Source organism: Camelus bactrianus, chromosome 23 (genome assembly GCF_048773025.1).
Source record: "Camelus bactrianus isolate YW-2024 breed Bactrian camel chromosome 23, ASM4877302v1, whole genome shotgun sequence".
Lineage (NCBI taxonomy): Eukaryota > Metazoa > Chordata > Mammalia > Artiodactyla > Camelidae > Camelus > Camelus bactrianus.
In genome coordinates this window covers 41,134,825-41,162,096 of record NC_133561.1, presented here as the reverse complement: position 1 = coordinate 41,162,096, position 27,272 = coordinate 41,134,825, and the positions used below count along the sequence as shown (strand labels likewise).

At 36.8% G+C, this 27,272-nt stretch overlaps 1 protein-coding gene across 1 annotated transcript; it reads left to right on the top strand.

Annotated features, from left to right (window-relative positions):
• Nucleotides 1-349: 349 nt before the first annotated feature.
• On the top strand, nucleotides 350-25,874 carry LOC141574829 (uncharacterized). Its single transcript, XM_074352101.1, has 12 exons — nucleotides 350-377; nucleotides 3,831-5,422; nucleotides 6,922-6,997; nucleotides 7,283-7,398; nucleotides 7,504-7,585; nucleotides 8,881-8,946; nucleotides 9,750-9,813; nucleotides 11,156-11,223; nucleotides 13,179-13,310; nucleotides 14,653-14,760; nucleotides 17,126-17,188; nucleotides 19,406-25,874. Exons 1-3 carry the CDS (start codon nucleotides 350-352, stop codon nucleotides 6,928-6,930), a joined length of 1,629 nt encoding a protein of 542 aa, XP_074208202.1. The 3' UTR covers nucleotides 6,931-6,997; nucleotides 7,283-7,398; nucleotides 7,504-7,585; nucleotides 8,881-8,946; nucleotides 9,750-9,813; nucleotides 11,156-11,223; nucleotides 13,179-13,310; nucleotides 14,653-14,760; nucleotides 17,126-17,188; nucleotides 19,406-25,874.
• The last annotated feature ends 1,398 nt before the right edge of the window (nucleotides 25,875-27,272 follow it).

Sequence of the window (27,272 nt, the reverse complement as noted above, 5' to 3'; positions counted from 1 at the left end):
CTTTCTGGCACTAAAGCAGAGATGTCAGGTGGAAAGCTGAGTATAGGTCAAACTTCAGAGGAGGTGATCAGATTGAAGTTAGAGGTATAATGAGAGATATCTTGGGCTGCAATTATAAGTCATAAAAACAGGTTCCCCAAAGAGTGTCTAGAGAAGATACTTCCAGTATAGATTCAATAGTAAGGTTTGAGTAGAGGAATAAAATCTGGGAGCATGCACTAGGAAATGGAGATACAGAAAAAATAGAACAAATCTTTGACTTCTAGGCGATTAAGGTCAAGCTGAAGAGATATACAAGTATCTGAATAGTTATATGATAAAGGTATGTACTAGCTACTAATGGAGCACAATGGAGGAAACATTTAATTCTACTGAGGGTAATTCAGAGGAGTTACAGAAGGATAATATGGAGCAATTCTGAAAAATCTTCAAAATAAATAACAAGCTAATAGGACACAGGGAAGAACATTCTGAGCAAAGGATTTGAGATTAAAAAATTCAAAGCATTTGAACAATTGTAAATAGTTCAGCTTAATTACACGGTTATAGCTTGTTTCACAATTCAAGATTTAGGTTAACCTTCACTGATGTACCTTTCCACCTGCATTTTACATTCCTGTAGTAATTAACAAATCATATTGCTTTTGCCCTCTCATTGTCTGCATTAATATTTTCTCTCCTGGCTTGTCTTTAATCTGCACACTAAAAAGAGGAGCGTAATTACTTTTTATAAGCAAATGCTCATGCAGTTCTATGCAAAGAGCAGATGGCCTACAAATGTATCATTTTCTAAACAACTGTATTCTTGTCCCTTTGTCCTTGGTGGAGATGGAGGTAAAACTTTTAATTAGTGTGAAAACCAAAATAACTGTATCCAGAATATTACAATATATCATTCTATCCTATCTGTGATGCCCTGATGTAAGTAAAACAATTCAGTGATCTGAAATTAACCTGTAATTAAAGTGTTGAGAATCAATCAGTACAATTTAAGTTTCATTAAATTCAAACACACTCAAAATTGAATCAATTTATTAAGCTTACTTATTTCCCAGCCCCCAACAGACACAATAATACCAACATGTAACAAGTTCACATATAAACAGCTTCACTATTCCACTTACAGAAGTGAGACTACAACTTCCCAACTAGAATAAGGTACACTCTAAATGCAAATTAAAAGCAAGACAAGACACTCTAAATTGGAGATCTGCTTGCTGTTGGTGAGAATGCCTTGAAGTATTGTTTTTGATCTATATGCAAAAGTATAGGGACACACACTTGTCAAAAGAAAATACAAAGTTCAATGTAACTGATCCATATAGTGCAGATTTTCCCTTCATTCAGTGCAAATTTAAAATGTATAAATTATTTTGATCAGAATTCAGCAATAAAATCTTAACTCAAAAACAAATACAACAGAAGTGTCTTGTTCACACAATGCCTGTGTGTCTTTGAAAAAAGAAAACTACCTGGAAGAAATCGTCTCTGTACCTCTCTGCCAATTTTGATTAACAGATTCCCTCTTCTTGACTTGGAGCAACTCTCTTAGAATCATAAATTGTGAAAATGAATTGCACATTAAAGGTTCTGGCACCCGAGGACCTTGAGTTTTCCAAATTATGTTTTTCAAGATATTTAACTAAATGCAACTATTGTGTAAGGAGACGGTAGTTGTCAATATGGACACTTCAATAGAGTAGAAGTAGTCATGTTGAATTTTTTGCATTCAATTATTCATTCTATTTTATGTGATAACACATAATCTATGAATTATTTGTTAACTATCACAATTAAATTTGTCAGTTTTTTTTTTGGTAAAACCACTACCAAAAACAGCAATGACTAAACATGCTTTTATAAGGATCAATCAACCAATGCAGTTTAACACATGATCCATTAGAACCTCTCTTTTCAAAGCCTGGAGTTCTTTGACAGGTGGAAAAAATGTACATACTGTATACATTACAGAAGAGATCTTACAAAATTCTATCAATAAATATCCACAAAACTATTGCATGTCACTGCTAAAATTCAGTTTCACTATTCTGTTGAAAAAATTCCATTGGTTACATATCTCATTTAAGTGTTGGAAAGAATACTCCATGACTTGTAAGAAATGATGGACAATCTGAATTAAATAGCTAACTAACTTAAAATCAAAACTATAAGTTACATATTTGATAAAAGTAATATATATGTGTGCTTATCACACTAATATAATGTAGAATAAGATGGCTATAATTGTGGAAGACTAGATCTACAGAGGTAGTAAAATGGTCCTGCTAGCTAGTAAATCAGATTATTAAAATCAGGAAGGAATAAGAAGAAAGTAGGGAAGAGAGGGAGAGAGGAAGATGAGAGGGAGTGAAAGAGAAAAAGGAGGGAAGGAAGGAAGGAAGGATTTGTAGTCAAACTGTTACATATCAGGCCCTAAAATAAATTCTTTCCTTAATTCCATGAATTCACTTATTATACAATATTAACAAATTACTTAAAGAATGAATCAAAACCATATAAGATATTATTTCTCATGTAATGGAAAAAATAATACGATGAAGCAAATTAAATCTAATAGTGTTAAAATATTCAAAGCCTTTCTAATGATAAAAACTTTAAATATAAAGTATTCTACTTCAAAAATGCTTTCAGAGATGTTATCAATGGTGAGAGGATGTATATATCATATATAGTTTTCTGTTTATGAATTTGATTATATTATAGCAATGGAACAGTGTAATATTAAATTTAAAAAATGCATATCAATTGAAGATATAAATTAACCTCAAATTTGGGTTGTAAATAATTTTATATTTAGCTTTCAGTTTTCTTTATGTTTTTATATAATTTTAGGAAAATAATTATCATACATAAATGTACAGATCTGAGTCTTTATCTAATATGTCTCAATCTCAAGAGTTCTAAAACCCCTCAATTTCCTTCTTTCTTTCTTCTTTTCTCCCTTCTTTCCTATTCCTTTATTGGTAATTTGGGGTATAAAAGTTAATTGTTGGCAATATTTTATCAGAACTTATAATGTGAATGAAGGATGAAAAATATATACATATATACACACACACATATAGTGATGATCCAACTTGGAATAAATATTTCCATATTTCTATGAAAAATTGTGAATGAATTTAACGATAGTATGTTATTCCTTAACATTTTTCATAATATACAGTATATGTACTTACAACTTTATACTGTGAACTTAATTGTTTAATATCTACCTTCATGCATGGAAGAGTTTTTATGTTATTATAACGTATACTTTAATAATGTGATAAAGGAGAATGACATGGTGTTAAGAAATTATGTTAATGTAATGGGCTTTATGAATTCACAAATTAGCTGAGCACTGAGAGTGATTGGAATTAGATAGGCAAATCTCTTGAGGGGAGTAGGGCATTGATGTGTAAAAGATTATTTCTGAGAGTGAGAATAGCATGTGTATGGCCCTGTAGCATGAGGGAACATAGTAAGTACGAGGATTGTAAGGCGTATATCTATGGTAATGATCATGAAGGTGAACAAGGAGTGATTTGAGGCAACTAACAAGGGTAAGGCCAAATATATAACAGTCAGCATATTACAGCAGGCTGTCCGGCGAGCCGGCCCTCCGCCCGCGCCGCGGGGTGGGCTAGCGCCCCGCGGGGGTCTCGGGCTCCCAGCCCACTGCCCCGCCTCAACGCCACCCGCTAGGCGTCGTCCGGGGACGCCCCTCGCCGAGAGAGACCCTCAATCACAAGTCACCCCGCCCTCCCCACCCTCCTCGCCGTGCCACGCAACCCCGCCCCCGAACCGCCCTCCCGATCTCCCTGCAGTACCCCTCGCCCCTCGCCGGGAAGAACGCAGTGACTCCAGCAGCCCTGGCGGCTCTTTGGGCCCAAGGGGCGGGCGCGGCAGCCATTGGCGGAGGCCGCTGCCTCCGGCTGTCAATCCCGCGGCCCGGCCCCGCCCCACCGGCGGAGCGTGGCAGGACGCAGGGCCGCGGGGGCTGTCGGGACGGCACCAAGATGGCCGCGCGCTTGGGGTCCGCACCTGCTGGCGGCCCCGAGCCCCGTTCACTGCCACCGCTGCTGACCAGAGACGCCGGTCGGCCCGGCGACTCCGGGGGCTGACCCCGCGGGGCGGGAGGCCGCCATGGCGACCCTGGAAAAGCTGGCGAAGGCCTTCAAGTCCCTCAAGTCCTTCCAGCGGCCGCCACCGCCGCTGCCGCTGCCTCAGCCGGCACCGCAACCGCCGCCGCCTCAGCCCCCTCAGCCGGACCCGCGGCCTCAACCGCCACCGCCTTCCGCCCAGCCCCCTCAGCCGGTACCGCCGCCGCCTCAGCCCTTTCAGCCGGTACCGCCGCCGCCTCAGCCCTCTCAGCCGGTACCGCCGCCGCCTCAGCCCTTTCAGCCGGTACCGCCGCAGCCGCCGCATCAGCCGTCTCAGCCGCCGCCGCCTCAACCCGTACCGCAGCCGTTGCAGCCCCCTCAGCCGGTACCGCCGCCGACTCTGCCGTTACCGCCGCCGCCTCAGCCCTCTCAGCCGGTACCGCCGCCTCAGCCGGTACCGCAGCCGCCGCAGCCCCCTCAGCCGGCACGGCCGCCGCCGCCGCCTCAGGCCCTTCAGCCGGTACCGCCGCCGCCTCAGCCGCCTCAGCCGGTACCGCCGCAGCCTCAGCCCTCTCAGCCGGTACCGCCGCCTCAGCCGGTACCGCAGCCGCCGCCGCCTCAGCCCTCTCAGCCGGTACCGCCGCCTCAGCCGGTACCGCAGCCGCCTCAGCCCCTTCAGCCGGTACCGCCGCCGCCTCAGCCGTCTCAGCCGGTACCGCCGCCTCAGCCGGTACCGCAGCCGCCGCTGCCTCAGCCGGTACCGCCGCCGCCTCAGCCCTCTCAGCCGGTACCGCAGCCGCCGCCGCCTCAGCCGGTACCGCCGCCGCCTCAGCCGGTACCGCCGCCTCAGCAGGTACCGCAGACGCCGCAGCCCCCTCAGCCGGCACGGCCGCCGCCGCCGCCGCCTCAACCAGTACCGCCGCCTCAGCCCTCTCAGCCGGCACGGCCGCCGCCGCCGCCTCAGCCCCTTCAGCCGGCACGGCCGCCGCCGCCGCCTCAGCCCCTTCAGCCGGTACCGCCGCCGCCTCAGCCCCCTCAGCCGGTATCGCCGCATCAGCCCCTTCAGCCAGTACCGCCGCCGCCTCAGCCCCCTCAGCCGGTATCGCCGCCTCAGCCGGTACCGCCGCCGCCTCAGCCCCTTCAGCCAGTACCGCCGCCGCCTCAGCCCCCTCAGCCTGTACCGCAGCCGCCGCAGCCTCAGCCGGTACCGCCGCCGCCTCAGCCCTCTCAGCCGGTACCGCCGCCTCAGCCGGCACCGCAGCCTCAACCGCCACCGCCGACTGCCCAGCCGTGGGTCAGGAGCCGCTGCACAGACGGTGAGTCCCTGCTGGCCCCTCCCCAGCCCTGCGCGGGTCTCCGTCCCTCCCTTGGCCTCCCCTAAAGGCCCCTGAAGGCCCCGAGGTGGTCCGGGCCCCAGGCCTCTGCTTTCCCAGCTGCGAAACTCTGGAAGGAACGGTGCTGTGTTGTGATCCGAGGCCGCGCGTCCCGTTCGTCTTCTTCTGGGCCACTCCCACCCCTCTCCTCCTCCGGGCCAGGTGTAACATTTTGTCTTCCCTTTTCAACTGACGGTTTAAAACAGTGTTTCAGATAACTGTCAAAACACTATGCATGCAAAACCCTAGGTTAACTTAAGGGAAGGAGTAGGAGAGAAGGGGGAAAGGAGCGAAGTTCACCGGTCACTTCTGTGGGGGTGGGTTAGATGGTCACAGTGGTGAACGCTTAACTGCTACATGGCCCCCTGCGCTTACCATCATAGTCGTTACTGTTACTAACCCCGGACAGCACTGGTGTTAAGGAGGCATGACCACGGAACAGGTGCTCATTGAGCTTAATTTTACACAAACAGTAAGATTTCCAAGGAATCAAGACAGGCAGTAAACGCCAGCTGCAGAGGACAGCTTGTGCAGGGTTGGGGAACAGCATGACATGATCAGAACTTTAGTTTGACTGGCTTGAAATGTAGAGGGAAAGGGAAACTTCACACTGATGAATCAGAGAGGAGATAGCTGTTTTTATTAAACTAAAATGGTTAAATGAGTCTTGTTGGTTAATGATTTGCCTTAGCAATGTGAATTTGGATTCTGCAAGTATTTTATAAGTTCTGTAAGAAGCTTGTTTTAAAATTTCAGAACTCTTAACGTATTAGAAGTTCAGTTTTATTTTATAAAAGTTTTTTTTAAAAAGTCTTTATTTAACTCAACTAGAATGGAGTTCCTTTAACATAGGAGACTTTATTATCTCATGTATTAATACCTGCTAGAGGTACACAATGACAAATGTGATTTATAAACAGACACATACAGACACAAGGAAAACAGAGCATGTAGCTTCAGTAACAGTTTAAGAGAAAAGTCAGAAACAGAAATTTTCCCTGGTCAAAATATCAAAAAAAGCACCTGGGGCTTATATCCCTTAATTGATTTGAGCTCTAAATGGACAAATACACATTTTTTAAAAAAAAAAAATGCTAAGAACAAGATTCTTTTTCACGTTGAATAATAATTTTGAAGTTTAAATAAATACCAACAATAGAGTTATGAGGGAGGAAAAATATAAAATACTGATTTTTTTTTTTTAACTTCACCATAAGGTGCATTCTTAAATACATAGGAGAGAACTGTCATGATTTGCGCAACTCGCTTGCAAATAGTTCAACAGTATTAACGATGATTGAATTTAGGTGGTGGGCATATGGGAATTTATCATCCTATTAAACAGTTTTCTGTACTTCTGAGACTTATAACAAAACATTGAAAGGAACCTGTTAGACATAATGCTGTATGTGAAGTAATTTGTTCCCTTTGTGAAATTCTAGGAAGGTTAAAATAACATCAAGAAAATCACAAGCATTTACGATGTAATCAGAACTACCTGAGGATCTGTGAAACTTGGTGAGTTGGTGAATTTTTTAAAATGTCTTAAAACATTTTGTTTTTACAAAGATTACAGGAGTAAGAGAAGATAAATTTTAATAAACTCTTAATATTTTTTTTCCTGGTTGATGTGATATAATTAAATGTGGGGAAAAAAGGTAAATTCTAAAAGGAGACACTACCTTGATGGTTTTCTATGGAGGAAATTCAAGCAGGAGGAAGTTTAATTTAAAAACATAAATTACTGCTCTTTATAGTACATTCTAAGTTGTCATTCTTTTGAATGCCTTCCTTTCCAAACAGGTGTGTTATTCTGGGAGATCATCAGGACTTCTGGGTATTTGGAGGTATTGACCTAACCAGTGGAACTGCTGATTTATAAGAAGTTGTCCAGAATTTTGGAAAACTGATTAGTAGAGGTAAATAATGTTTCCTTGGCAAGTGATGACAGAAAGTGACTTGAGTGAATTTTCCTTTGTTTTTAGGCAGATGTACCTAACCATGTATGTTAACAATGATTACAGGCTGGAGACCAAGAAGAACTACCATTTTTGCCGGCTGGGATGAAGAAAAAATTGGACTTCTGGGTTCCACAAATGGGCTGAGGTAACTAAGACAGAAAACGTATCTTCTTGGTCAACATGTAACTCAGGGTAATCACAGATGTGTTCCATTACCTGATATTGTTTTAATTTGGATAAATACTCAAGAAAATTTAAGAAATAGAGTTTGTTTTTGCTTTTACATCAGTTTGGCAAAACAGAACAACCTCTTAATTACTAAGTACAAACCAATTTTTTCATTATTTTTAAAGTATTTTAGTTTCTGTTTATATTTGTTTTGTGATAAGTAAAATCTGTAAGCTCAGAAAATAGTCAAACCTAGGAAGCTGCTTCTGACAAGTGAATTAGCTTATTGAAAATCTGATATAGATCCTTGGCATTAATTTTCAAGTTTTTACAGTTTCCTTGGATTTCTTCTATCTAGGAAAACAACATGCTCTTTTAAGATGACTATACTCTGATTATAGTCTCTCCTTTATGGATTCCATACTAAATTGTAACCATACGTATATTTTACCATTTACAAAAGTGCCTGATTGGGAAGTATAATACATTGATTTTGTAAATTGAATTACTCTAAAATTTCAAGGATTTATTTTTAATTCAATTATGATTAATTTTCATTTGTCACTGGCTCTTAAAGCTTTATTTTAAAGTGTCTCTCATAGGCCCCCTTCTTTCATCTTCTTCCCTTAGGCTCTCTGTCCAGTAACTCTAAGTTCTTACATGTTCAAGGTAGGCTTGTGTATTTTTTTAAAGGCAGGTGCACCAAAAAGCACTTTCCTGTGACTATCCTCTGTTTTGTTCATCGTTTATGAGTCCAAATTTTATAGAATTTGTTTAAAGAATATCATATCTTTCTTATCATTGTGTCTGGTTTTTAAAATGCTTTCCTTCTGACTCATTTCCGCATACTTTAAAATAATAATATGAATCAAATAAGTATGGGAATAAAATCACAGTTACTTGTATCATATTTGATTCCATGTATATTGCAAAGTCTTATTATTATGTTGGTGTTATGAACATGCATTTCATAATACACTTATTTACATGAATCAGATCTTATTCATTAAGGTCATTTACTTTTAGAAATATGTAATTTCTTGTGAATACATGTATATAGAAATACATGTGTCTTTCTATAATTTAAGCAGCTTAGAATACAGATAAAATAAATCCAAGATACAAGATAATATGCCTTGCATTAATTTAAATTCATTTGAGTTAAAAGACAATTTGAATATTGTTTCCCATTTTCTACTAGTTTCTTGATCATATTCAGCAGCACATTTACCTTTACATATAGTTAAGGAATCTTTTTTATTTCTACTGTAGCTCTGTCATAATGGAAACTCTGCAGCAGAATCAGCTGTCATCTATCCTGTGTGGCCAAGTGCAGAGGTGAGAATTCTCATTTGTGGGATGACCAGTCAAAGCTTTAAATGTTTTTACTGTAACTGCTCTTACAAGGTAGCAAGCTAGAGAGAGAGGGAGAGAAACAGAGAGAAGAAAAGAGCTCTCTCCGCATATTCCCATGTGTATGATGGCATTAGTCTTCTTCTGCTGTATTTTTCTAGAATGTGTGTGCGTGTGTGCATGTATGTGTGAGAGAGAAATGTCTTGTCTTTGTCCTAATAGCCACTCTTCTCTCCCTCTAGTTTTTTCTCTATCCTCCCCTCCTTCTTCTTTTTCATCAATATCTTCTCTTTCAAAAAATTCTTGATAAATCAAATTTCCAACTTCCTCACTTTTAATATGGTAAAGTTACTTGGATCCCCAACGTCAAGGGGTCTCATACTTTAATGACTGTAAGGATTGCCAGGGACACCTTTTAAAAATACAGATTTCCAGGCCTTACTTTGAGCAGTTCTCTTCCAGTAGATCCAGGGTGTGGCTGAGCATCTCCGAGCCTTACCCCTTCATATTATGGTGCAGGGGATCAGGGACAGTTTTCCTCTGGGTCTCCCTGCTGTTGCTATGAACAGTGGCTACAGCATCACTAATATTTTTCTTTCTTGTTTTAATTGCATTAATATTATCAACCAGTTAATGGCATTTTCTTAAAATTATGGTCAAAGGCATAGGCATTTGATTTATAATGGTATCTGCAAACCACTCTTTTACTGAATTAATTTGTTTGTTTTGCTTGTATTTCCACAATTGTAAATGCTGTGAGTTAAGTGACTGCTTTGCTTCAACTACAGGAGAATGTGAAAACACTCCAGGAGAGAGCGGTTGCATATATCAATGCAGACTCATACACAGAAGGTAAATTTTATTTCAGATTGTCATTAAATAGTATACCAGTATTTAAGTCTGTCAACTCCAACTCATAAACTAGGATTATCCTCTTTCTATGAGATGCCTCAATAATACCTCCATTTCTCCATTTTACCAGAGAGAACATTATTATGATTCAAATGAATCAATATGATTCATAACTAAGTAATTGATCCTAATTTCTTTAGTATATTTACCATTGGCCTATGTTGGATTACTACTTAAAACTTTAGTACTTTTGACATTCTTCCTGTGGAGCTATTTTTAAAAGTTGGGCTAAAGTATTTCATACAGAAATAGTTCCTGTATGTATTGGAACAACTCTGAAATAAGCACCCACTACAGACTTCCTTTTGACCCTGACATGTGGCATGTGCATCTGTAGGCTTTCATCGTGTTATGGTTATTTCTAGGCAAGTGTCACAGGACACATGTTAGTTACTGACACGCTCTAGTCTAACGTCTTGATATTGAATTGAATGAATGAATAAAAACGTGAACATTATGGCCTTACCACTTCCTTTGCCAAAGACCCCTAGGTACTGCTGCCATAATGAGCAATGGCCCTTACTGTTACTGCAGGAGCTGCGGCCTTAGCAGCAGAGTCTGCCTCTGCAGTCTCCTATCCTGAGTGTGTGCTGCAGCCTCTCTGGCTCCTGAAGAGTTATTTCCACCTTGTGTTTTAGTATTAGCCAGACTGTCTGTCTGTCTATTTATCTACCTACCTATCTATCTATTCTAAAATTTTATTTATTTGTTTTTACTGAAGTACATTTGATTTGTAATATTAGTTTCAGGTGTACAGCGAAGTTACACAGTTTACATATACATATACATATACATATACATATACATATACATTGTTTTTAGATTCTTTTCCATTATAGGTTATTATAAGATACTGAATATAATTCCCTGTGCTATACAGTAGGTCCTTGTTGTTTATCTGTTTCATATATAATAGTGTATATCTGTTAGTCCTGAACTCCTAACATCTCTCTTCCCTTCCCCCTTTCCCCTTGGGTAACCATAGTTTCTTTTCTATGTCGTGAATGTATTTCTGGTTTGTAAATAAGTTCATTTGTATCATTTTTTGTTTGTTTACATTCCACATATAAGTGATATAATTTGATATTTGTCTTTCTCTGTCTGACATACTTCACTGAATATGATAATCTGTAGGGTCCACCCTATTTTTAATTCTCCAGGAATGATGCCTTCAATTTGAAATCTGTTATATCTTGTTTATAATTAGAAAATAAAGTTAGAATTAAATACAGGTTTGAAGTCCATTTGGAGGTATTAAAATACTCTCTATTTTATTTTGCAGGCAATTATACTCTCAGAGTTGACTGTACACCCCTTCTTTTCCAGTTGGTATATAAACTGACAAAAGAGGTATGTAAGTAGATCTGTCATAATGTTTTTTGATGAGTGGATAAACAATAACTTTTGTTTTCTAAATTACTAATATTTAAACTGCTGACAGACATAGCTGATTTGTATAAATAACAAATCAGAATGAGCTTTAATACACTACTTATGTGACATAACTATGAGAACAGTAGTGCTAGTCTCTGTTCTAATAATAGTTCCTAATAATTGTATACATTAGTTAAAATGTGCAGGGTCTATTGTTTCATGGGGCAGATTCTCTTTGATATAACAGAAAGAATACTGAGCTGGGATGGGGAAGCCTTGGCTGTGAAGATTGCCTTGGCTATTCATTCATTCATTCATTCAGCAAGTATTTATTGTGTGGTTACTATGTATCAGGTCCTATGAAATGAATTCTAGCAGCTACAGTGATAAAAGCACAAGGTTTCTGAATCCAAATACTTTATAATCTAGAGAGGCCACAGACCTGTAAATGAGGACTCATACTTCACTTGAATATTGGATACTATATACAGTGGAGGACAGTTGTGGAAGAGAGAAGTTAAAACCCTGGGGTAGCTGGTGAGGTTGGAAAGCATTAGAAGGTGTTCACAGAAGGATTAGTGGTTAGGCTGTAAAATGGAAGGATGTGAAAGTGGGGAGAAGGTTTCTCCTCAGAGGACACAGGACCTAATAAAGACATGGATGTGTGAAAGAACATTTCCCGACCTCTGGGTAATGCAATATAACCTAAATGTAAGGTGTTGGTGAAAAAGCTGGCAAGAAATGGGGACTGACACATAGGCCTAAGTGTTGATAAATCTGGTGATGGAGAAATTAAAGAATCTTTAACAAGGTTGTATATTATCATTTTTATTCATTAGAAAAATTACTCTGTATCAGTGCATTGAATAGGTTAAGCTGTAGTAAGTCTAAAAGCAAAATGGAAATAATTCCACATAATTATTTAGCGCACAGGAACTTATAAATACTAGTTATTGATGTAAAAAGTACTCTGAAAATGCTAATGCACTCTGAATCTCTAAAAATTATGTGATCTACTCATTGAGTATATGTGTGCTTCATTTAAATAACCCCCCATTATAGAATTTAACTGTAAAAATTTCTTTCAAGTAGGTATCACTTAGATGACAGTGGGAAGTAGATGTCACATCTCTGTGGTCCTGTTTCCCAGTCGCCCTTCATCTTGCCCTGTCCTTTTCACTGTTAGTGTCTTTAACATCTCATCCTCCCAAGTGAGCATCCTCCCATGCCCATCACAACTCCCACCATACTGGGAAGCTTAGGTCCTTGATGCTTTTATTGAAATGTCCCATAAAAACATCTTATTTAAAAGCATGCTGTAAAGACAGCCCTTGTTGGGGAATCCTTCTCAGGAGATACATTTACACTCTGTCCTACAGAGGAGGCTCCTGCCTTTATAGGAGGGGTAGTAAGAATTTTAGGGCCAAGAAGGAGAAGCTTAGGTCTATCCCCTTTGTACATTTATTTAATAAGTATTAAATGTGTAAATGGTTACCATAGTGACAGGATAACTCAAACATAGATTCTGCTATTAGTGTGTTACCTGTGTAGCCAGGAGAGACTATGATCAGGAATTTTCAAATCCAAGATAGAGATTAAAATCACCAAAGTGAATACAGATAAAAGTGTGGGAAGCAAAAAATAAATATCTTAGTTTATTATTTTACATGTTGGAATTAAACAGCCTGCTTAATGGGAAATTGCTAGTTTTTTTCCCATTTTAAAGCCTCTTTTATGTTAATTTGAATTTAATTTTCATGCCACTTTATATACAATATATTTGTCTTTCAGAGTTTTTGTTTAGGTAGTTTTTTAACAGTTTAACTGGGAAATTAAAATGTATCTTTAGAAGTTACATTATCAGGATGAACTAATTAATTGTCCAGAAGAGAAGAGTGAGATTTTATAATCTTGTTTGATTTGATTGTCAGTGGAGGAATCAGACATCATTCATCTGGAGAAATGCTGTTGGTTGCTGAGGGCTCAATCCTGAACTGGATGATTTGATTTAGAGACATTTGGCCCATTGGCTTCACCACCAATTTGTCCATCTCTGAGTGAAGGTGGGAATCCTATTTTCTACAAATGTTCTTTGCTAAACACGTGAGCCTTGTTCCACCTTTGGAGCCTTGTGTAAGTTGGTTTACCTTTCTGCACCTGAATATTCTCATATATAAAATTGGTTTGACCAAGAAAATCATTATGAAACTGTGCTCCAGTGTGGTGCCTGAGCATCTGGTGCAAGGTCAGGGTGGTGGACACTGAATAGGCAAAGCTCTAGCTTCCACACATGACCCCACCTCTTCCTCAGCTGAGTAGTGTCTATTGTATTTCTTTTATATAGAAGGTTCCACTGCTGTATCCTTCCCCCACCCTTAAAAAATTAAGAAACCACTGGAGTAGACCATCTCTAAGGTCCCCACTTAGCTCTAAACTTTTCACTAGTATATATATATATAATTAAATGAGGTTTACAAGGAGTAGTTGTGGGTGATAATCACAAAAACTGTATTTGAAATCTGAAAGCTTGGGTTCTGCTTCTGATTCAGACCTTTTTAAAAAAAAATTTCTTACTTCTAGCAAGTCATTTAACTACTTCTTAGCTTCAATTTTCTGCTCTTTGAGGGCACAGAATTAGATTCTTGAAATAGTCTGTATTCTTCAGGTTTCCAGTGTGTTTTAGAAATATTTGTTAGGGGAGCTAGAACAGACAGGGCTTCCACTTCAGCAGTGCAGTTATGTTTTTACCTTTTTAGAATTAGAGATTGAGAAATCATTTCATTTGAAAACAAAATGATTCCATTTATTTTTTATGAAAAGTTTAAAATCCACAGGATTAGATTATAAATTGCCCTTTATTTCTGAAATTTAATATATTTATGTATACAGATTAAGTGGTACAATGAAGACTGCAGTACAGAATTTCTTTCTCTTATAATATAGTGTGTTAGTTTTCTTTGCTTCATGAAGGAGCCGTATGAAGCTTGTTAATAACAACACAGTATATCTTTGATAGAGTTCAACTTTTCTTCTTCTTTTTTCCTTTTTCTTCTTAGTCTTTCCAAATTAGGATAATTGTGGTCTCTGACTTTTTTCCAGTTACATTTTTAAAATATACTTTTATTTTTTACATTCTACAATCACTTTAGACTTTTGGAATTAATATAAGATAGAGACAGGTAGGCAGACAAAACCAAACACTAAATGATAGTATTTTCTTCTAGGAAGTTAAATTTTGGTTATAATTATGCCAGGGGGGAAAAAAAAACTTCCTAAGACAGTGGAAACTACTGATAACTTTTAAAAACTAAGTCAGTTTATGCGAGTCATGTCTCCTTTCATAAGCATGTCATTATTAACAGGAAGTTTGTTGGCTGTGATTTATTCTGTGTTCCTATTTTACAGGTTTATTTAACGCTTTTGGTGAAAATCATGACAGCCACATAGATTTTAAGGAGATATCCTGTGGGTTATCAACTTGTTGCAGAGGACCTCTGGCTGAAAGACAGAAATGTAAGTGTGTTAAACATCACAAAATTTGGAAGCTATACAGAGAAAAAAGCATCCATTCATGTAAAAAATCATCTGATTAAAGCTTGAATTTTCATCCCTTTGGCAAATAGCAATCTCTTGCTGAGGTTTTACTGAGGTCAGTGTAAAGGTTCAATCATCTGTTCTTTTTTACTGTGGAGTAATTTAAGATCTTTGTTATTAATAATGGTTGACTTTCCAGATGAATGTACAATTCATGATAAATGAACTACATCATTCATGATGTGTTTGAAAATGTTAAGCATATAGAAAATATTTTCTGGTAGTCTATATAGAAAATTTGTCTTGCTTAACTTGAATTCCAACTTATTTTCTAGCACTGTGTATATTGATATTTTATTAGCAAAATTAAATTTATGATAAAACAATTTTATTAAATGCTAAATTTATCTTTTAAACCTAGCTAAAATATTATAGCGTAATTTATAAGCATATTACAGTAATAAATCTTAAACATATTTGGTTAGGAAAATGCAGCAGTTTACATTTAATTGGAACCTAATTCTTATATATTCATTAGGGTCATTATCTCTGCATCTTTGTAAAATACAGCTTCACAAATAATGCATATTTTGGGTATGATACTTAATAGTTCAATATTCTTTAGTAATGTTGTACTGTGATGCACTCAGTTAATTTAATAGCATAATTGTTACACGGGTGTGTGAAGTAGATAATTATTTAATCTTAAAACTTTAGATTTCTTTTATCTTCCCTGATAGTATACCATTACTCTAACCTGGCTTTGTGATAGATTATTTGTTCACATTAAAGTTCTGGTATTAAAGAGGCTGAAGTCTTTTTTTCTCAATTGAGTTTAATTATTGTCTTAAATTTTTTTTAATTTATTTTTTGCCAGTGGACTAGTGGAAGTTAACCAACTAGACTAACTAGCAATTTTGCTGATATTGATGTTAATTAGCAAAGTGCTGATATTTCGGATTTTTAGCTTGTTGTATATAAACTTCATTGAAGATTTGAAATTGTTCTTAGGCAAAAATATTGGGTGCACATTAATTACATTGGAGAGGCAAAATCTTTATACAGTCATCTCTCATTATCTGCTGAGGATTGGTTCTGAGACCCCCTCAGATACCAAATCCATGGACGCTCAAGTCCTTATGTAAAATGGCATAGTATTTGCATATAACCTATGAACATCATCCTGTATACTTTAAATCATCTCTAGGTTACTTGTAATACCTAATATAATGTAATTATTTGTAAATACAATGTAAATGATATGTAAATAGTTGTCAGTGCATAGCAAATTCAAGTTTTGCTTTTGAGAACTTTCTGGGAAAGTTATATATATATATTTTATATATATATATACATTTTTTTGATCTATTGTTTATACCTGTGAATGCAGAACCAATGGATACAGGGGGCTGACTGTACCAGCTTTTTGTTGATTCTTAATGTAGATGGAATATTTTCAGCATTGTAAGAATCAACTCTGAAGTGATCAGTTTTAAATATTAGAAATTAATTTAAAAGGTTGAATTACCTTCTCAAAATCTGTGAGATATTGTATAGTAACTTGGCCCTTTTTCAGTTTGCAAGAAATTTAACTTCAGATTTAGGTGAAGGATAGAGTTCTCTAAGCTGGCTAATGATATAAGGAGAGAGACTTGTGAAGTGTACAGGAATTCCTACAAGTTCAAAGGACTTTAAGGACACAGTGTCCTCCAAATAAGAACTTAGTTCAGAATGTAGTTGTTTGAGGAACTAAGTAATTTTACTAGGGCAGCTTGTAATAAAATGTATTATACTTCAGAATATGAAAGTAATTTCTCTCCATAAGAGTTTCTTTTCTTTAGTTTGCTTCAAGGTATTTGATGTTGACGGTGACGGAGTTCTTTCTAGGGTTGAACTGAGAGACACGTGGTTGCACATTTAGAGGTCTGGAAGGACAACTGCACCGATGATATCCTCTTAAAGTCTGATTGCATACATCTTCTTGCATGTAAACTTCCAACAGGAACATAGAGTGAAGAATTTTTTAAAAGAGGTTGAGAAAAAGATTTCTTACTACTTCTAGGTTCTATATTATGCTACTCAAAATATTCATAGCCAAAGATGCAAAATTGGGAAGAGAATTTGCCTTAGAAAATTTAATAAACTGAATGTATTATGTAAAAAAAAATGAAACCACTGGAAAATTGTCATAAATTTTTAAGGTAAACAAGCAATCTATTTCTGTAATAAAAAAAAAAAAAAGAAAGAAAAACCTTGACCGAAAATACTTTATACTTCAGCTACTGGCTAATAAAAATGATACCTTCTCCTTCCTAACTACTGATTTGGGTTTCTGGTTTTAAAGGAATTACACGTGGGTGTATCCAACATTGTAGAAGACACATAGAATGCGCATGATACCACAAAGGTGAGTCTAGCAGAGACTAATTTATTCTTTTCTAAAAATACATTATATTCTGAATTGCTATACATACCTTACGTATACATACTTGAATCTCTTCTACATCATCCCTGCTAAATGCTTATTTGGACCTGTCGTTACAATACCTCCAAGTTGTCCCTAAGGAAAGCCCATTCCACCTTTAAACAACTCCATTAAGTGTTATTTACATAAAAAAATTATATTTTATAAGCTAGGCATTTTATAAAAATTAAGTAGAGACAGCTCTTGCCATCTGTAGTTTATAATCTTTACTTCTCCCATTTTAATACATTATGGTAAGACAAAACTTATATTGAGCAAAAGAAGCCACAGAATAAAAGAACACATTGTACAATTCAATTTATATGAAGTTCTAGAACAGAGACAGAACTAATGTTAATAAGTGTTACAATAGTGATTTTGGAGATGGGTGATTTAACTGGGAAGGACCATAGGATATCTGGGATGATGGAAATTATTTTTTATCTCAATCTGGGTGGTGTATATTGTTTAAAAAAAATTTTTTTTTCAATAATATTGGTGAGGGTCTGTCCTAAGTTCTTTAATAGCAGCCAGAATAATTGTATAATAGCAGAAACGAGCATGTACTTTACAAAGAATAAAGCCTTGAATTTTTTTAGTTTCACAACATTTATTAAAGATATTATAATAGGTTTGCCTTAATGTCTATGTATCCCTGTGAAACTGAAGATAATCCATATATGTGAGACACATATGAGCTAATTTGACCCTTTCTATTCAAATGTTGACATGTACCAAGTAGCAGATGGTAGGATGTAGACCATAGTGGTCTTATACAGGCTTAGAAAAATAAGTAACATTTTTTTTAATCACAAATCCAGAAGAAATCATCATAGTCTTATTAACTGACACTCAATAGAAATAAATAATAGAAATGAATTTTTCAGGGCTTGATCTTTGGCAATTCAGATAACCATCTTCATTTACTTTTCTGCCCAAAACTAAGGTAGCCATTTCTATTTGGTATATATGAAAACAGAAACATAGGAAAGTTTCTTTTAGGAAATACCTTATGTAGAGATACAATTTCCATCGCCTTTTTTCTGGGTGTTTGATAAGTATGGAGGTTATCATTGCTGTCTATTTTTGTGCAAGACCGAGTTTCTTCTTATGACTGTACTTTTGAACATTAAAAAAAAAGATCATTTAGCTGCTCCATCTCCGTGTAACCATAATAATGAAATGGTAAAAATTTAGAATAGAATTTGGACCTTTCAACCAAACCTATTTCCCATATTCACTGGTGACTAGACTGTGACAATATTACCCATTATTTTGTACCATTACATTGGTATTAATATACTTTAATGGAAGTTGCATCATGAAAGCCAATAAGTACCATCACAGTGCTTTAAAATCTTTTCTTATAATAAATGGTATTATATATTGAATGAATATATGAATATCATTAATAAATAATATTAAGTATCATTAAATAATAAATCATTAAATAATAAAAATATAATTAAGTAATAAAAGCTAAGAACATTATTATTCATCTAGGACTGTTAAGGTGATTGTTCAAAAGATGAAGTAAGAGGCATTTGGTTATATTTTTGCCTCCCAAGAAATATTGTCTACTGTATATAAATGTAATTTTTGGTACACTTTGACACGAAAAAAAAATACTGCTTTACTCAACTTGTGAAAGTAATGTTAAATTTTATTTTGAGGAAATGTTAATATAGATACTCATTTATTATATATATGTAGTTCTTTTAAATCTCTTAAGAAGTCTAATAATGCCAGATGTTTTAAAGAAGATCTTAGAAAATTGATAGGGTCAAAGGGCATAATCCAGAGAGTTTGGAAAAATGCTTTCAAAGTTAGTAAATAATCCTTTTTCTCTACCCAGAACCTTTTGTGGGTTCTGTTAGTAAACTTCACCTTGAACCAGAAGATACTGTGAGTTATTTCCCAGGTCTTACTGGAGGAAGATTTTTGGTGATAAATTGCCCACGTTATGACTCATTACTTCAGAGTTTGGTTATTTTTGAACTTATTTTTGCTGGCCTACTTTTAGATGAACACATAGCATCTACACTAAATCATTAGTTTTCTTTCAGGCAAATGACCATTGCAAGTTTAATAAAACATTTTATTCAAATAATATAAGAAAATGAAGATTTAAGATGTTCTTAAATATTGTTTCTCTTTCAGAATGGCCATCTTAACTCTAGAAGAATATCAGATCTGGAGTGTGAAAAATGTTCTTGCCAATGAGTTTTTGAATCTACTTTTCCAGGTATGTTTAAGGTAAATGACAGAGACCGAGGGCAGTGGTACCAGTAGTTCTACATCTTTTCCATTATGTAGTAGTTAGACAACTAGACTACAAAACCATATATTGTCAAAAGAACTGCATTAACCTGTACACCACCTGCAGATGGTAAGTTAGAGCGTGAGTGCTTCTCAGAGTCACAATGTGCATGATAGGAAAGTAGAGTATAGCTGATAATGTTTATCTTAATAACTCATGATAGAGCAGATTATAAACACATAGAAAAGAATTTAAAATGTAAAAGCCATTATAATTTGCTATTTTTCTTTACTTTTTTTTTTTTTAAGACCCTTCCTAACAAGTAACACAGTGTGGACAGAGACATAGATCATAAATTGGCAGCTGTAAATTTTTCACAAAGTATACAATCTTTCCAGTTAGGAGGTTATTTTAGATGCAAAGCTGTTTCTTAATTTTCTTTTTTTTCTTTCTTTCTTTCTTTTTTTTCTATTTTTTAATTTAATTCTTTAGAAGGCCCAAAAAAGATTGAAGGAGAAAGGAGGAAAGAAAAGCTGTCAGGGGTGAACATGAAATCATAAAACTTGCCAGATTTTAACTATTTTCCCAGTTAAAGTAGTTCTCTTTGCTCCAATTTAAAGAAACAACTTATAGCTTCCCATTTTTCATAGTTCTTCATAAATATATGTTGATTTAATAGTATTTTACAGGGTGTGAGTAGGGACAGACTGGAAGTTCAAGATTTGTAAATACTGACAGTATATATAGAATAGAAACAAGTTTATACTGTATAGCACAGGGAAATATATTCAAGATTTTGTAGTAGCTCATGGTGAAAAAATATGAAAACAAATATACGTATATTCATAAAGGACTGAAAAATTGTGCTGTACACCGGAAATTGACACAACATTGTAAACGGACTATAACTCAGTAAAAAAATAAAAATAAAGATAAAACTGTTAGAACACTATAAAAAAAGTAGTATTTTAGATTTTTCTTATTTTATTCTCCTTTTCTTATAAAAGCACCCCTATGAAGATCAATAAGACTTGATATCTTTATATCTATCAAGATCCTCCATTGTAAATACAGAGTAACCTGCCTGTGACACAGCTATGTTAGAATAAATGAAAATTGAACTCTTCCTGACAGCTAATAACTAATCTATATTTAAAGCATATGAAATCTGATAAGCCTATGATACCCATTTAAGTCAATCAGTTGCTCTACTGTCAGTTATCAGCCAGGATCTAAGTTGATGTCTTTATAAAACATAAATACATATAAAAATAATATAAACCTATTGTAAACAGAAATGACTTGCTTAGTAATATGAAAATGGTGCAGCTATTTTAATCTCATTTAAAATGATGTCCTCAATTATTTTAAGTTATCATTAATTATATAAACATTTTGACCACTTAAGTTTATGTCTGATTCATCTTGCAGCTCTTACATAGCAAAGCATTTTGAACTTTTATATTGCCTTTCCTATTTTCTCATGCTTATTAGGGACTTGCATAGGCACTATTTTTTCTATGACTCTATAAACAGATGTATGCCTGAGATTTTCTTTTGTATCTCAGTGTCTCTAGCATTATATTACTGACAGATTTTTTGTTGGTTATCAATCTAATTTTTTTCTTGGTATATATAGTCCTTTCAAATATATATATATATATGTAGTCAGTTTACACTGTTGTGTCAATTTCTGGTGTACAGCACAATGCTTCATTCATACATGAACATACATATATTCATTTTCATACTCTTTTTCACCATAAGTTACTACAAAACAGTATTGGATATAGTTCCCTGTGCTATACAGTATGAACTTGTTTATAAATTGGGAGTTTGATTTGCAGGTACTAAATATTAACATTACATTTTATGATGCTCACTTTATCCCATATTCAGACATGCTTTTAAAACTTTATGTTCACTTAATATATAAGTAAGCAGACTTACTCTAAATTGTTTTATTTTCTGTCTGTTTCTAAAATAGAATTAGCTAGTAAATTCAGTGATAATAGCTTGAATTATACTTTTATTTTATTTGCCAAGATCCCACTCCTGGCTGACCATTTTGGGTATTTAAGTATAAAGTAAGTAAATGTCAGTAGAATTAGGAAACCATTCCTGTGGTAATATTATTTTCAGTCCTTTCAAATAAACTCAGTGCCCAATATTTTGCAGAGGAAGCATTCTAAACATGATCAGGGTCTTCTGTCTTGTACGTTAGTCATAAAGTGTCAAATGTTAAACAGTTTGATAAACAGAATAGTGCACCACACTGACCCCTACCTATATCCATGCTCTAATCCTGAAATCTGTGAATATGTTATTTTACATGGCAAAGGGGATTTTGCAGATGTATCAGGTTAAGGACTCTGAGACAGGGAGATTAGCCTGGATTATCTACATGGGCCTAGTCTAACAACAGGAGTCCTTAAAAATTGAAAATCTTTCCCAGCTGTGGTCAGAAAGATATGACTTTGGAAGAGGGATTAGAAAGCTGTAAAGCTGTTAGCTTTGAAGATAGAGGAAGGGCCATGGGTAAAGAAGTGTGAGTGAACTCTAGAAGCTGAAAAAGACAAGGAAATTCATTCTTCCTTTGACCTACAGAAGGGCATAGTGCTGCTGACATCTTGATTTTTAGCCAAGTGATACCTGTTCCTGACGACCTACAGAACCATAAAACAATAAGTTTGTGTTGCTTTAAGCTGCAAAATTTGTGATAATTTGTTACAGCAGTGATAAAAATAAGTATAGGGGAGATAATCCAAATTTATGGATTGGAGGGCTCAACATTTTAAAGATGTCAGTTCCCCTTCAACTGATTCAAAGATTTATATGTGCACATCAAAATCCCCAAAAGTTAATTGTTGTTACTGTTTTTTTGTAGAAATTGACAAACTGATTCTAAATACATAGAGAAGCGTGAAGGGCCAATAGCCAAGATGATATTAAAGAACAATGTTAAAGGACTTATTATAAAACAATATTAAGTCTATGTGATAACTACCTAAAGTTAGACATATAGACCAATGGAACAGTATTGAATTAAACCCTGTACCATACATGAACAGTAATTTTAGATAGATTATAAATCTAATAAATTTGAAACATAAAGCAAAGCATCTGGGGGAGGGTAAAGCTCAGGTGGAATGTGTGCTTAGCATGCATAAGGTCTTGGGTTCAACTCCCAGTACCTCCATTAAAATAACCTAATCCCCCACCAAAATAAAGCATCTAGAAAATAGTGTAGGAGATATTTTAATGACTTTGAAGTGGCAAAGAGTTCTTAAACAGGACACAGCACTAAACATAAAAGATGAGTTTTAAGTTGGACTTCAGTAAAATTAAGAATTATTTTTATCAAGAGATACCATTAAGAAAGTGAAAAGCTAAGCCACACGGTGGGAAAATATATTTGCTATACCTATATCCAACAAAAGACTTGTATCTAGGGCATATAAAGAACAAAAACCAGTGGAGAAAAAGGCAGAACCTTAATATTAAAATGTGCAAAAAAATTGAACAGGTGCTTCTCACACACAAAAAAAAATCCACATAAGCTATGAAAAGGGGCTGACCTCTTTAGTAATAATGGAAATACGTACTAAACCCACACTTGGAACACCATTAGACATCCACTAGTATAGTTAGTTGTTAAGTGATACGAAGCATTGGTGAGGGCAACAAGCAATGAGGACTCTTACACATGGACAGTGGGAATATAAATTCTTACAAATACTTTGGAAATAGGCTTTTTGAATGAAAGTTATATATGTATATGTGTGTGTGTATATGTGTACACACACACACACACCCTATTACCAAGGGTAAGCCATGTGTGTACCCTTCAGAAACTTCTACATCTGAGCACCAAAGGACATCCAGAAAATTCTCATAATCACTATTTGTTATACCCCCAAATAGAAAATGACCCAAACACTTTTCAACAATACATGACCATAAGTGGTGGCACATGCATACAAGTTGTATACTTTAAAGCAATAAAAATAAATATACTAGTTTACAGAAAACACTAGTGGATGAATCTTACATAATTTTGAGTGGAAAGTATGGGACCAAAAATTTCAAAAGCAAAAAAGCCAATCCATGGTGGCAGAATTTAGGATGGTGAGTCCATCAAAGGGGTGCCGTAGTATCTGGGAAGAAACCCAAAGTGGAACAGCAATGTTCTGTTTCTTGACTGGATGAAGGTTACATAGATGTGTTTACTTTGTGAAAAATCAGTGAGCTGCATACTTAAGATGTGTTCACATTTAAGCATGTATATTATATTTGCATTTTTTAAAAAAATGTTTGCTTGCAAAAAAAGATATCCAAAGCCTAAATATTTATTAGTAGGAGGATGGATAAAACAAATGATAGTATATTCAAATAATGGAATACTATTCAACAATAAAAAAGAATCAACTACTGATACAAGGATGAACCTCAAAAGCCTAATTTATACATCTCATTGTCAGGTAAATTTTAACTCAGAAGGTAAACAAAACTGTAAACAGGAATGTGCCCTGGGGGGAGGGGTGCTTTAGCCTTTGTCTCCTCAGACCTGTGCCATTACTGGCACATCTCGCAAGAAGAGAGGCAGGGCTCAGCCACAGCTACCATCTCCTGTGCATAGTGCCCGGGCGGGGGCGGGGCTGAGGCCTGAATCTGCACATGGGGGCTCCACAACCTCCTAGGCAGGACTGAGACTTGTTTATAGCCTGAGGCAGGGAGGATCTTTCTACCCTGACACCTCAGAGAACTTGTGCTGCCAAGAGAAACAAGGAGCTCAGATTTGGCACAGAGCGTAGGCGGGGCTGTTCCGCGGTCTTCCCCGAGCCCACCTACAGACCGCCTACCCGAGGCAGAGCAGGCAGCTGCACAGAGCAGCGGAGTGACCAGCACCAGGAGAGGGCACAGCACCTGACCACTGTGCTGGGATGGGGTGTGATCTGCCCACCTGCCTCCCACTGAGCACAGCATCTGACTGTGGAATCAGGAGGGGGAGTGACCTGCCCGCCCACTGGGTAAGAGCTCAGCTCCTGACCTAGTGTTAGGAGGGGGCACAATCTGCTAGCCAGCAGCCACTGAGAGCAGCACAGATGAGGGCGCCAACAGAAGGCCTATGAAACAGCAAGCTGAGTTCGCGAAGCAGGGCGAAGACACAAAGACCTCTCGATCAAATCATTAAGGGCACACCATCTCCAGGTTAAGTAGGTAACTGATACTCCTTAAGCCACGGTGCCAGAGAGATATGAGCAATGTGAAGAAGCAGAGAAACCACTCCCAATTAAAAGATCAAGAGAAATCCCCTGAAAGCATGATCAAGGAAATAGACATTGATGGCCTACTAGATCAAGATTTCAAGAAAAGAGTGATCAAAGTACTGAAGGAACTAAAAGAAATAGGGTTTAGGGATATAAAATATGTCAAAAATGAAATAGAAACTATAGAGAAGAACCAAGTAGAATTAGTAAACTCATTGGCTGAGATGAGAGCTGACCTAAAGGCTGTGCAAAGCAGACTAGAAAATACAGAAGAACAAATATGTGATCTAGAAGACAGGACAACAGGAAGCACCCAATCAGAACAGCTGAGAGAAAAACAAATAAAAAACAATGAAAACAATATATGGGACCTATGGGGTAATATAAAGTGTGCCAATCTATGCATAATAGGAGTTCCAGAAGGGGAAAAAGAACAAAGGGGATTGAAAAGGTATGGGAAGGACTCATGACTGAAAACTTCCCAAACCTAAAGAAGGAATCATATCCAAGCACAGGAGGCTCAGAGGGTCCCAAACAGGAAGAACCCAAACAGACCCTCACCAAGGCACATCCTAATCAAGATAGCCAGAGTTAAGGATAAAGAAATGATCCTAAAGGAAGCAAGAGGAAAACAGAGTGAGTTACAAGGGAACCCCCATAAGGTTTTCAGCTGATTTCTCTACACTGTTTACAACAGCTAAGACATGGAAACAGCCTAAAATGTCCATCAACAGATGACTGGATAAAGATGTGGGATATTTATATGATGGGATACTATTCAGCCACAAAAACTGACAACATAACGCCATTTGCAGAGACATGGATGCTCCTGGAGAATGTTATTCTAGGTGGAGCAGAACAGAAAGAGAAAGAGGAATACCATATGAGATCACTCATGTGTGGAATCTTAAATATATGCAAGATCTTGTGGTAACTCACAGCAAAAAAAAAAGTGACAATGAATATATGTACGTTCATGTATAACTGAAAAATTGTGCTCTACACTGGAATTTGTCATAACATTGTAAAATGACTATTACTCAATAAAAAATGTTTAAAAATAAGTAAAATAAAATATAACCTTTAAAATACTGTATAATGAGAGGTGTGATGTTCTAGTATCTGTTCTAAGAAGTACGTTAGACACACATAAGAATAGCCAATGGTCAGAAAGATCACATGTTATCAGCTACCACCCCATGCAAATTAATGGCATTTAGTAGATATTCATATATGTGTGTACATATATAAAATGTGTATTAGTATATATGTAAATCAAATAAAATAATTATATTATAATCTAATGTAAAATCATATCAGCAAGCACACTGTGCTGTCTTGGTGTAAACAGATTATAATTTTTCATTGAGTTGTCATAATGGGATAATATTGTGAACCAAGTGGAAATTGTAAAAAAATGTTATCCAAAAAAAAAAAAAAATCCTTACTACATGTAAAGATGCACAGTTACTATAAGGGCTCTCCCCTTATTTACTATCAGTGTCAGAATGTCTCTGGGAATAAGTTAGCACAATTAAAAACTCTAAAAAGACACAAGAATGCACTCTCTGTTAAAGAAACCAAAAGAAAAAACAAATGAATGGACAATTAAGATCCTACAGATAAAAATACCAATTTTTATGGGAAATAGCCTTAATATAAAAAATAAGGAGATTATATTCTAATTTCACTTTTTGAATAAAGATATACAAAATTTAGCTGAATACTTTCGTATTTTGCACTTATGAAGAAAAAATGTATTTGCAATGAAAAAGCAGCCATTATTCTGCCTTTTGAGTATTCTAAAGTTTTAGGTTTGAATATATTTCATCTTAAATGGTCTTAAGCACTATGCAGTGGTTGGTGTTTTAAAAATACCAGTGTGTGTGGAACTTCTAAAAGTGATTCAAAAAAATTTATATTTTTGTAATAATTTAGTAATGGCCCGGATATTATTTTTAACAAGACTACTCACCATGGAATGCTGCAAGATTTTTTCAATGAGTTTATATTCACACATGTTGAAGATTGTCACTATATTATGAGAAAATGTCAACCATGGCAGTATTTTGACTTGAAAACGAGATAAGATGAGAAGCATATTTTAAGTATAAAATAAATGATTGCATGCCTTTAAAGACAAGAAAATAAAAGCACGATAAACTCTGACTTTGACACACTTAAAATATAAAAATTAACATAATGTGATTTACACACTTCTCTTTAACTCTTTCAGTACTTTCTCAGCCCCTTTCCCATTACACCTGTGTCCCCGCTCCTAATCCGCGGTGTACACACCCCCGATCACACGGGGGAGCGGGGACACTCACACCTGCATCCCCGCTCCTGACCCTTAGTGTACACACCCCCGATCACACGGAGGAGCGGGGACCCGGGCGGTGAGGACCAGGGGCACGGACACTCCAGCGGCCCGGATGGACGCGGACACTCACCCGCTACCTGCGGGCAAGGAGAATAGTCGAAGCGGGCCCGCCAG

What these genes read in the sequence shown, in the direction of transcription:
- LOC141574829 (XM_074352101.1), top strand. Translation starts at nt 350, where the DNA reads ATGGAGGAAACATTTAATTCTACTGAGG. An exon ending in AACATTTAATTCTACTGAGG is followed by an intron (nt 378 to 3,830) that starts GTAATTCAGAGG and finishes ATCTCCCTGCAG; the next exon opens with TACCCCTCGCCCCTCGCCGG.